Here is a 13,040-nt window from a genome sequence, read left to right as displayed (position 1 = left end):
AGTCAACATCATATGTGAAGGCTGGGAGTTTGTTTGAAGATATTGTTGAGCCGATCCCGTGCAAAGAATTATGCGTTTGTTGAAAATAATACGGGTACGCTATGAACAATGCTATGAGATTTCGTTTGATTTATTTGGTCTTGAATTATAGAGGTCTTAATCTTTTCAACTTATTCGCCTCCAGCATTGAGAAAGACCAATTCGGTAAATTAAAACTAAACTCGTTATGTGTGTTTATTCTTCTTCAACTTCGTTTGTTTATTTAAGGACACTTTAAACCTTTCGATTAATTACGTTAACAATAAGGTCGAGCCATTTTTTCGTCCTTTTTTTTCTTTCATTTTTTTGTCAGAAAACATTTCTATTTCCACTCAATGTACCTAGCGAAATCCACCTCTGATAATGGTTTGTCCGGTTTGAGAAATCACCATTTTTGAATGAAAAAAATCGATTTTTTTCTCATTGCTTGAATTTAGTGTCATCAGATTGGTCCATTCATAATAAAGGCTTTCTCCAGAATATTACCTTTTCTTGGGCATTTTAAAGGTGAACAACACTCAACACAGGGGGGTCTCCGTAGCCACATTGGTTGCGCGTTCGCTTAGTAAGCGATCGATCGTGAGTTCAAAACTCAGGGCCCTCATTGACCATCTTTGTGTTGTTACAGAATAGCTACGTCCACGCAACAATCATCAGCGATGGAGATCAATCCACGGTCGAAATAAGATCGATTCATCCATACAACTGCTCTGCTTTGCCAGACACATCGGGCTACTGTTCCATAAATAACTCAACAATGATCAATCAACTGTCTCCGCTGTCCGGTGGTCCAACTGGATAATGGAAGAACAGAAAGAATACCCTTACGCCTAAATGGCTACTGTGTGAATGTACCATATGTAATGGTATAGAAGGAATACTGGCGAATGGCAACTGTGTAATGTGCTAATTATAGATATGATAACCATGTGACATGTACATGATTAAAATTCGGCTCTGTTACAGCTAAAATGCTAATGAGCCTTAAATAAATAAATGGGATAAAAAAAAACACTCAACACAGAGAAACTTTGTTTCTGCAAACAAACAACAAAAAACCAAAACAAAAAAAAAGTAGAGCGCCAAGTTGTTGCCATAGTACCTACTGGACCAACCAACATCATTTACCATACGGCTATATGATTTACCACCTTCCTATTAAAGTAGTGGAGGTGGGGATAGAACGGACATGTGAGAACTTCAACTATATCTTTGAAAGCTCATGTTTTCCAAAACTTTGATGCAGTTTCTCGCGATTCAATATACTGTTTTTCTACTTAATTGGTCAAATATTAGACAAAAAAGTGTTTTTAAATGTTTTTTACTGAAACTAAATTAGACCGAAAAGTACAACATTTTTTTCGATGCGGGTAATATGGACTTATAGTGGGGGGAATATGGACAGGTTTGTAATATTAGGCTGTCAAAAAAGTCCTGCGGTTTTTGTTTTTTGAATCTTCATTTGTTCATAAAATTAGTTACAATCATTTGTTTTAAGTCAAATATGCGCCGTTTTGTTCGATGACTTGTTCCCAACGAGATGCCAACTTCATAATACCCCTGTTATAGAAGCTCGCTTCCTTATTGGCAAAAAACTCGGATAGCCAATTTTCACAGGCCTCTTTTGTGGCTAACTTCTGACTACCTAGCTCGTTCGCCATGGACAAAAACAGGTGGTACTCACTTGGTGCAAGGTCCGGACTATACGGCGGATGCAAAAGAACCTCCCATCCGAGCTCCCGGAGCTTCTGGCGCGTCACCAAAGAAGTGTGTGGCCTGGCGTTGTCCTGATGGAAGACAATGCGGCCTCTGTTTATCAAAGATGGCCTCTTCTACATGAGTGCTACCTTCAAGCGGTCCAGTTGTTGGCAGTACAGGTCCGAATTGAGCGTTTGGCCATAGGGAAGCAGCTCATAATAGATTATTCCTTGACAATCCCACCAAACACACAGCAGAACCTTCCTGGCCGTTAATGAGGGCTTGGCCACCGTCTGAGCCGCTTCAGCGGGCTTCGACCACGACCGTTTGCGCTTCACGTTGTCGTAAGTGACCCACTTTTCATCGCCAGTCACCATCCGCTTCAGAAACGGGTCGATTTTGTTGCGATTCAGCAGCGATTCACATGCGTCGAAACGGTCAAAGATGTTTTTTTGCGTCAACGTGTGTGGCACCCATACATCGAGCTTCTTTGTGAATCCAAGCTTCTTCAAATGGTTAATAACGGTTTAATGACTTATCCCCAGCTCTTGGCCGATGCTACGGCTGCTACTATGCCGGTCTTTCTCGGCTAATTCAGCGATTTTGTCGCAATTTTTGACGACAGGCCTTCCGGAGCGTGGCGCATCTTCGACGACCTACACCAGAACGAAAACGTTGAAACCATCGTTGTGCGGTGGAAATGGAAACTGTATCGGGTCCATAAACTGCACAATTTTGATTGGCAGCTTGAGATGCATTTTTGCCTTTGTCATAGTAGTACTGTGAAATATGTGGGATTTTCTCTTTATTTTGCTCCATATTTGCGACACTATAACTCACGAACGACTTAACCAAACAAAACACTGTCAAGGACTATATTATAGCGCGCAAAAATACCTTTCCAACAAGCTATAGTATGACTCGATACAATGATTACAACTAGAACTACGCGCTTACAACGACACCTCGCTGAAATACCGCAGGACTTTTTTGACAGCCTAATATTACCGCTAACGAACTTCTTGTCGCGCTGGAGGATCTAGATTCATCTAAAGGTCCGCCGGATGGTCCCTCCAATGTTGTTGAAAAAGTTGGCATCGGCTTTCGTTCATCCTTTGTCCTTGCTTTTCAATTTATCGCTAAAATTCGCAATATTTCCTTCTGTCTGGAAAAAATCAATCCTACTACCCATATTCAAATCTGGTAACAGTTCTGACATAAATAACTATCGTGGCATCGCCATATTATCTTGTATTCCCAAATTATTTGAATCCATTGTCAATACTAAAATGTTCAATCAGTTAAAACATTATATTTCACCGAATCAACATGGTTTTTATAAAGGAAGGTCCACTGCTACAAATCTGTTAGAATTTGTATCCTATTCTCTTGCGGTAATGGATAGAGGCAGCGTTGTCGAGACTCTTTATACAGACTTCAGCAAGGCTTTCGACAGAGTAGATATTCCAATGCTTATTTTTAAGCTCCAACGTATGGGAGTAACTGGAACTCTATTGAAGTGGGTAGAATCTTACCTCACCAATAGAACACAGTTTGTTCGCTTTAGAGGAAAAATCTCTAGTCCAGTGTATGTCACATCCGGAGTTCCACAAGGTTCTCACTTAGGCCCTTTACTTTTTATCCTATTCGTAAATGATGTGTCACTAGTATTAACTAACCTCAACATTCTAATATATGCTGATGATATGAAATTGTACATGGAAGTAACCAAATGTAGTGATCTTTTCCAACAAGAAGTAGATGTTTCCTTCGATTGGTGCGTGAAAAGTCTTTTAGAAATTAATGTGAAAAAATGTAATATTATATCGTATACTCGAAAACATGAAACTTATGACTTCATATGTTCTCTAGGATTTGAAACTGTAGAGAGATGCGTCAAAGTTAGAGATTTAGGTATAATTCTTGATTCGAAACTCACTTTTGGCGAACATTACAATACAATGATCAATAAAGCAAATAGTATGCTCGGTTACATAAAAAGATTTAGTTACAATTTCAGTGATCCATACACAATAAAAACATTGTACATAAGTTTTGTTAGATCTATTTTAGAATATTGCAGTGTTGTATGGGCACCCTATCAAGAACTGCACTCCAATCGAATTGAATCAGTACAAAAACAATTTTCGGGAAGTCGGGATGACGTCCAGATCCTTTATCGCTTTCTCTGCGACAGTCGCTAAAGTTTAGAAAATTATTGAGTAAATCAAAGCATAGACTTCCTGATGGAAATTTTTCTTGAATGTCAGATTAGATCCACCATTGGGCATACGTCAACAAAAGTAGTGATTCTGACAAGTGACAGTTGAACAATTATAGCAAAGGTTCTGGTAGTTCAGTCAACAGTGATAATTTGACTTGATCACTTGCACAACACAATCATGGTATCTCTTAATTATACTTTAGCGTATTCCAATATTAGCATATCACATTCTCGTTCACCATCTCGAAAAAACACTTTATGCAAAATATCAGCTCGATTGGACTTAAGGGAAGGTGGCGCAAAGCGGTCAAAGTATGAGTTTTTTGAAAATCGAAAAATCACCCAAGGGGGGAGTAAAGGAAATCGGGAAACTCAAATTTTTATGTCTGCGACACTAGTAAATGAAGCCCGATTGAGCTAATATTTTGCATTGGGTATTTCCTCGTGTAAACCAACATTTCGAACGCAGTTCCATATGAAAAATCGAAATGATCATTTTCATTGGCACCTTAAACCAAACGTTTGGCTGGGTATTCCGGAAAAAAGTCCCAGAGTGTCGATCTTTGACAAATTTTTTTCCGAGATGACAGTCGATCTCGACGTTTCACACAATTTGAAGAAATTTTGCATCATTTTTTTTAACTCAGATTTCCTTTTTTTTTATCCCATTTATTGATTTAAGGCTCATTAGCATTTTAGCTGTAACAGAGCCGAATTTTAATCGTGTACATGTCACATGGTTATCATATCTATAATTAGCACATTACACAGTTGCCATCCGCCAGTATTCCTTCTATACCATTACACATGGTACATTCACACAGTAGCCATTTAGGCGTAAGAGTTATTCTTTCTGTTCTTCCATTATCCAGTTGGACCACCGGACAGCGGAGACAGTTTATTGATAATTGTTGAGTTATTTATAGAACAGTAGCCCGATGTGTCTGGCAGAGCAGAGCAGTTGTATGGATGATGAATCGATCTTATTTCGACCGTGGATCGATCTCCATCGCTGATGATTGTTGCGTGGACGTAGCTATTCTGTAACAACACAAAGATGGTCAATGAGGGCCCTGAGTTTTGAACTCACGATCGATCGCCCAACCAATGTGGCTACGGAGACCCCCTCAGATTTCCTTCACTTGGGTGATTTTTCGATTTTCAAGAAAACTCAAGCTTTGACCGCTTTGCGCCACTCTCTCTTGAGTTCGATTGAACTGAAATATGACATAGGGTGTTTTTTCGAGGTGGTGAACATTTTGTATGGGGTAAGTTTTTGTAATTTTAGGGTCAATTTTTACCATCATTGGCACCCTTATGCCCTCATTCAAAAAATTAGCCGCGGAATAGAAAATTGGAATTATGACTAGCCACGAATGTACGAATGTACGAAGATAAGTCGTGTGTTCGATGATGCTTATACATAGTTTTTTGAATTCTGATTGCATACAATCATTTTTTCAAATTTTCAAGCTGACACCACAATGTTTGACCAAATCCTTAGATCTCAAAATAGCGTTCATCGTATCGTTGCTGAGCCGATTTCAAAGCTTATTTTTGTTCTGATTATATTCAGTAAACAATCGCTCGAAAGCTGCCGAGGATTGAGGCATAGTGAGAACGTTACAAACGAGGCATCAAAGCGCCGAAAAGGCGCGCGAACCGTCAATTCTTATTATGCATCCAATTTATGTCTACCAACCCTGCACATGCTGATTTTCTGAAATTGTGATTTCCTTACGGAGTAATTTTATCTTTAGGCTACAGAATTAATTCTCCACATCTTGTACATTCCCATTGTAGAATCCTGGAAACGCTTCTAACACGACGTTAATTCTTGTCAAATTGGAAGAGTTTCTGGGGCTTAACATTGCCGTAGACTTGAGCTTCGAATCATCAAAATCGAATCTTTTTATCATTTGTTTGATCAGCTTCACGAGAAAATATCCTGCCTTCCGCTGTCCTTTGTTCCGCTTTTCAAATTATCTTCTTATTTAATAACATTGGACATAGCAACAACGTAAGATTCCTTGCAGCTATTAGTGAAAATGATCAAATAAAAATCTTTCAGCTCTTCATGTAGCATCGTGGATTCAGGTTTTTCAAACTGGAACAAACGATCCAATCTGTTGATCTGGTGCAAAACATACGTCGCACCGTCCGACGCGAATCCTTTCAGACGATCCTTGTAAGGAATTTCGTCCTTATGAAACTGATCACTCATTGTATTGTAAATGCTTTTATGAACAGCAGCGCCAAGCGGTACTGCGGCGTGAAAGTCGACATGTACCTTAATGTTGCTTTGTTTATTTTTTATTTAAATCGTTTATTTTTACAGGCTCAGTTACATAGGTTTAAAGGAGCCGAACTCCTTACTGTATTGTTACTAGTATATATACATTTTTCCTTAATTCTAATGTTAATAATATAGGAAACCGATTACTCGCGGTCAACTCGAGTTTAGAAGGGTGACATATTTTCTTCAGGAAAAGGAGGGGATATGAGGATATGTTGACAATGATCACACTTACACTCTCAATCACACTCATCACACTCAATTCTTAAACCTATCTTATATCTAATATGTATTTACATTTCATCTTATTCTTAAGAAGGGATCCGATCTCTCACAAAGGAAAAGGAAAAGGAAAAACTAAGGGTATAAGGACAATCACACACGAAGATCGATAGCTTTAAGGAATACATATATTTGGGACATGTAATCAAGGTCTAACCGAGCCAACACGTCTCTCACCGGCATCATGGGCTGCCTTCCTCGGGCCCGAAGGGTGACTAATAAATTCGATCTGGCGACAAGATACAGCTCGCACGACCAAACAACGTGCTCGATGTCGTGGTAACCTTGGCCACAAACACAAAGATTGTTGTCGGCAAGATTAATACGAAAGAGTAGCGCATCTAACGAACAGTGATTGGACATGAGTCGGGAGAAGGTGCGAATAAAGTCCCGACTCAAGCCCAGACTTTTGAACCATGGTTTGAGGCTAACCTTAGGGATAATGTGTTGCTTTGTTCAAATGCAAGAAATTTCACAATTGGAAAAAGTCTGTACCAAAAACAACGAAAAAATCTGTGTCATTCCAGATAACTCTGTACGTGTGGCAACACTGCACAATGGTCCTGGAGATGCATTTAAGTGGAAATTAAAGGGTGTGTCACATCAAATTGCATCACGGAAAAAACGCTGTAGAAATTTAATTTTTAGGAATTATATCTTCAGCTTTGGTTTTATAATCAGATAAGAGTGTATAGATTACGTTGGCCATGCTTCACTGTCAATTTTTCGTAAATTTGGAAAAATGTCGTCGAACGAAAAAGAGCGTCGTTAATTAATCTTGTACACTCATTTCGAGAATCCGAAGTTGTCACATCGGGACATCGGTAAGATGCTGGGAATCGTCCAATCCACGGTCAGCAGAGTACTAAAACGATATTTCGAGAACCTAACCATCGACCAGAAGGTGAAGAACGGCAAAAATGGATGCTCCGTCAGGGAAAAAGATCACAAGCGCGTAGTTAAGCAGTTTAGACGTGATCCGAGAAGTTCGGTCCGGGATGTCGCCAATAAGCTGAATTTGTCAAGTTCATTCGTCCAGCGGACCAAGCAGCGGGAGGGCCTGCGTACATACAAGGTTCAGAAGGCTCCTAACCGCGACGAAAGGCAAAACATGGTGGGGAAGACGCGAGCCCGGAAGCTGTACACCGAAATGCTGACGAAGCCGCATTGCCTGGTAATGGACGACGAAACCTACGTCAAAGCGGATTTTCGTCAGCTGCCGGGCCTGTTGTTCTTCTCCGCAGAGGACAAATTCAGCGTTCCGGAGGAGATTCGCAAGCAGAAACTATCCAAGTTTGCCAAAAAGTACATGGTGTGGCAAGCGATCTGCTCTTGCGGAAAGCGGAGCGCCCCCTTCGTGATGACCGGCACGGTAAACGGGCAGGTTTACCTTAAGGAGTGCCTACAGAAGCGCTTACTACCACTATTGAAGCAGCACGAGGGCCCGACCATCTTCTAGCCGGATCTCGCTTCGTGCCACTATTCAAAGGACGTGTTGGAGTGGTACGAAGCCAACGGGGTCACCTTCGTACCAAAGGAAATGAACCCGCCCAACGCGCCGGAGCTTCGCCCAATAGAGAAATATTGGGCGATTATGAAGCAGGCCCTCCGGAAGAACCCAAAAGTTGTCAAATCGGAGGCGGACTTCAAGAGAAAATGGATTTCTGTTAAAAAAAAAACTACAACCTGACGTTGTACAGAACCTTATAGACGGGGTAAAGAGGAAAGTGCGAGCATACGGGCTTGGGCTCGAAGTATGAATAAAAAGAAAATGCCAAAAGTTGTTTAATAGTTTTTATTTTACTGTCTAAAATTTTCAAAAGGATCGGTCTACTGGGTGAATTTCTACAGCGTTTTTTCCGTGATGCAATTTGATGTGACACACCCTTTAGCATTTAGAGCTCGACAGTTGTGTGCTCCCGTGGCCGAGTGGTTAGCGTCAAATCCAACAAGCCGGGGGTTCGGGTTCGATTCCCGTTCTGGTCGGGGAAATTTTTCTTCAAAAAAATTTCCTCTGACTTGCACTGTGGTCACGCGTATTCTAGAGCTTGCCACTCAGAATGCATCCAAGGCGTGTTATTTGGCATAGAAATCTCAACTAAGTACTAATGAAAATGACGCAAGTAATACTACGTTGAGACGGTGGAGTTCCTCTAGGAACGTTAGTGCCATATAAGAAGAAGAAGAAGCTCGACAGTTATTCTCTAGACAAAAATTGTAGAACAATGTTTTTTTCTATCTCTTGAAATAACCGATATAGTGAATGTTTTCTAAGTTACGTTAATGTCAGCATGAAAAAAAAATGTTTTTGCTCCAACTTTTATATTTCAAATTATACATACAAACTGTCTTCGAAAGACTTTTAGAACTTACTAATAAAAACATTTTGTGATGCAGAACTTGTCAATATATCATCTTCGCCCAAAGTTATTGATATTTCTTCCCAAAAAACACGCTCTTTTCAATTGTTTGTCATTCTTTCTGGGGCAAACATAAAAAATGTTTGTAGACGGAATTTGGAAGAACAGATTTCACTCTATGTAATATGTGATTTTCAAAACTATGTTATTTTTTGTGTTTGAGTAAATTGAAACTGAAATCATGAGTATTTGGGTAAAATACGTCAATAACTTTGAGTAGGATTAAGATATTGACAAGTTCTGCATCGTGAAATGTTGGTATTGATAAGATCTAAAAGTCGTACGAAGACAGTTTTGATGTAGAATCTGAAATATAAAAGTTAAAGCAAAAAAAAAACCGTTTTTTCATGGTTACTCTAATGCAACTTAGATAGAAAGCGCCAAAAACAACTTTGTGGGAGATATTTGTTCATTAGACAAAAACTGTCTTCAACAAAGTTGTTAAATATGATAGAGCGCTTATTTCTATGTTATCAAAAATAGGGTGACCAAAATTTTCGATCAAAACAAAAATCTAACTTTCTTATCTTTATAGATAGAGATAAATATAGTTCGACAATGTTATAGCCCCAGTTATTTTAAACAACTTTGTAGAACAAAGCTTTTTCTGTCTTTTAATATAATCGATTTAGCGCTTTTTTTTCTAAGTTGCATTAGGGTGACCATGAAAAAACGGGTTTTTTGCTTTCATTTTTATATTTCAAATTCTATATCAAAACAGTCTGCGTGTGACTTTTTTTTTATCTGTATTATAGTGACTTTCAACTCATTTGACTGGTTCGTCACTTTTACATCCATTTTTGGAAGATGTCGGGAGTGAGAATTAAACTCGTGATCTTTAGCGTGAGAGGCATGGATGTAACCATTACGCTGGATCGCCTCCACAGCGTGTGACTTCTAGAGCTTATCAATTTCAACATTTTGCGATACAGAACTTGTCTATATCTTAATCCTACTCAATGTTATTGATGTTTTTACCCAAAAACTCATGATTTCAATTTCAATTTACTCAAACACAAAAAATAACATAGTTTTGAAAATCACATATCTTGTAGTGTTAAATATGCTCTTACAAATGTCGCCAATAAACTTTGTTTACGTTTGCCTCAGAAAGATTGACAAACAATTGAAAAAAGCACGTTTTTGGGAAGAAATATCAATAACTTTGAGTAAAGTTGAGATATTGACAAGTTCTGCATCGAAAAATGTTTGCATTTGTAAGCTCTTAAAGTCTTTCGAAGACAGTTTGCATGTAAAATTTGAAACATGAAAGTTAGAGCAAAAAAACATTTTTTTTTTCATGGTGACCCTAACGTAACTTAGAAAAAAGGCGCTATATCGGTTATTTCAAGAGATAGAGAAAAACTTTGTTTTACAAAGATGTTTCAAATAATTGGAGCTACAACATTGTCGAGCTATGTTAACCTCTATCTATAAATATAGGAAAGTTAGATTTTTTATTTCATCGACAATTTTGGTCACCCTTTTTTGACAACGTAAAAGCGAGCGCTCTATCATAAGTAACAACTTTGTCTAAGACAGTTTTTGTCTAGAGAATAACTGTCGAGCTCTTAATGCTAATTTCCACTTTAATGCATCTCCTGGACCATTGTGCATTGAGCACTGTTGATAAGTGATAAAAATAAAACTTCAGAAAAGTACATGAAAAAAACAATAATTATATAAAATGTGCCAAATATTTATTACACAATTAGCAGACAGTATGAATTTATAAAAATTTTGAGGAAGAAGCATAATGCTCTTCATTGAAATAATCCATTCTGCGTAGTGTCAGAAAAACGGTGAAATCGTTTTGAATTTTCAGCAATTCATAATAAAATTTCCCTTGATATGAATTGAACGATACGCTGGTCGTAAACAGAACCCTCCATCTGATGCTTTTATACATTTTGACAGATTCGTTTCCGACCCTAGATCGACTCGAAGAAAACACGATGAATTATCGGGAGTGATAACCCAAAAGCCGATAGAAGTCACCCACCCCCATTACAGAAGTGAAGAAATCCAATTCAATTTCCATCAAACAAGCTAAATAGATAAATTATTTATTGACATTTCCTCATTTCGACAGGATCGTGAATTTATTTTTTCTCACCAACTCTGCATTCCGGCTCGCTATCGAATGAGTCCCATCGCACATCAGAACATTCCCATCGGTCATGAATATTTTGCACTGTTCGTCTTTCTATTTTTCAGCTCCCCTCCCTGGTGTACACTTTCGAAGGATTAAAAGTTTCGGACGCGTTCAACACCCTCGGGGGACAACAGGATGAGGAGGATGTGTGGGGGTGGGCGAAACTGAGCCAACGAAAAGCCTTCTCGCTTTGCTTCAAAGCGTGCGCCAACTTTCGTGAGCGCTTTGGTGTCTTTGATTTTTGACCCACATCGTCCCTGTGCTGCTCCAAGGCTCGCTTTCCTAGCACATACACACTCACAGATAAGTGCCTTCGCTCTTTGGCACTGCATATAATTGGATTACAGCTTACGGTTTTAATCTACTTATTGCCATTTACATATTTACAGCAACGGTTCGGTTCGTGATGATGTTTATGGCAGTCACGGTGACGAGGCGGATGTTCTTCCCTTTTTTCTCCGATTCATGCTACAACAGTTTTAGAAATTCCTCAAGGGAAAACATCGACGTATTTTGCATTGATTTGCCTACTAATGAACATTGGGATTCGAGATTGTTTACAGAAACAAGAGTAACAGAATTCAGAAAAAAAGTCTTAACTTAGAGAGACAACACTCACCTGGCAATACTGGAATAACAGCGACACTGGTCTGCTTGTTGACCACACCGTTCTCGAGTGTCAAGGTACGAATTCTGATACTCGGCAGGCTGGACCCGAAATCGTTGTGTGCACTGACCGTGATGGTGTACATGGTGAACGGTTCCAGGTTGCTAATTGTCGCTGAATCCTGATCGGCGGATACCCGGATGCTTATTAAACTATCTTTGGTTTCATTCGCAACAAAATCCTGATCAAAGGAGTGCAACTTAGTTGCATTGACCTGGTAGAATTTCACCGTTTTGGTAAGCTGTGCCGGAGGCGACCAGCTGACCTGGAGGGACCGCTCTGTTAGAGGCTCAACGGCAACTGACTGTGGCTCGGAGGGGAGTTTTTGTATATTGTCCAGAATGCACTGGAGCCCTGGGAGGGTATGCTGCACGCAGGAAACTCTGGATTTAAGCAGATCTGTGAACGGGGTATACTCTCCTCGGCACATATCCTGGCAAAGATCGGGTATTCCTTTCGCCACGCAGCACGGGACGTGATTCCGTCCGTCAGCCATGCACCGCACGATGTTGGGAAAATCTTTCTCACACTGCTCCGGTTCTACTCCGGTGGCTCCCTCCAGAATATTGTGCAGCACACAGAATCCCAAACACGGGCTGCTGACATTGTTGGCCTGGCAGCAACCGGTAAAGTCGTGTGTGAGGGCAGGCATCCCGTCGGAGGTGGTTTCCTCGTCGTCTTCCTCTTCGGATGTTTCCTCCGCGGTCGAGCTCGACGTCGACCTGTCTCCGGATGCTGTTGACTCAGATGTTGCCGCGGTCGTGAACTCGGTGTTGTTTATTTTCTTCCCTTTTCTGACTGTGGAATAAGTGAAAAAGTAGAACGAATGAGAATGGGTTTCTGAATCAAGCGGGGGGGGGGGGGGGGGGGGGATTTGTTGTTCTGTTCGGGAGTGGGAAATTTTAATCACAAAACTTTGAAACCAAACACACTGGGTTTACTGTAGCTTCGTGTGGTGATAGCAGCGAAGAGCTGACTCTATGTTAAATATTCGTTGGAACTTTCGGCTAGTTTTATACAGGTAATGGTTATTTGGCTTACACGTGAACTTTGTAAACACCTTCCTCTGTCGTTTGTGAAATTGGGAATCATCTGCATAAAGACAGGCAGCGTCATGTAGATACTGTTTTCGGTAGGGATAACACAGTCATTATATACTTTAAATTTAAAACAATTTACAAACATTTGCACATCCAACCAGTGTAATAAAATAGGGGAAATACCAAAATAATGTAAATAGTCATTATTTGATTTGTTCA

General features: G+C 39.8%; 1 protein-coding gene across 5 annotated transcripts in view; it reads right to left on the bottom strand.

The window, feature by feature from the left end:
* LOC129771066 (Ig-like and fibronectin type-III domain-containing protein 1) overlaps positions 1–13,040 on the bottom strand; it is a 436,355-nt gene that overhangs the window by 22,661 nt on the left and 400,654 nt on the right. For all 5 annotated transcript variants that reach the window (XR_008742272.1, XM_055774358.1, XM_055774356.1 and 2 more), the window contains one exon: positions 11,734–12,579. Coding sequence is in view for 4 of the 5 variants with exons in the window: in XM_055774358.1 (XP_055630333.1) it covers positions 11,734–12,579 (846 nt within the window). In the remaining variant the exon portion in view is untranslated. The remainder of the gene's footprint in view (positions 1–11,733; positions 12,580–13,040) is intronic.

Source organism: Toxorhynchites rutilus, chromosome 2 (assembly GCF_029784135.1).
Source record: "Toxorhynchites rutilus septentrionalis strain SRP chromosome 2, ASM2978413v1, whole genome shotgun sequence".
Classification (NCBI taxonomy): Eukaryota; Metazoa; Arthropoda; class Insecta; order Diptera; family Culicidae; genus Toxorhynchites; species Toxorhynchites rutilus.
This window is presented reverse-complemented; position numbering and strand designations above follow the sequence as displayed.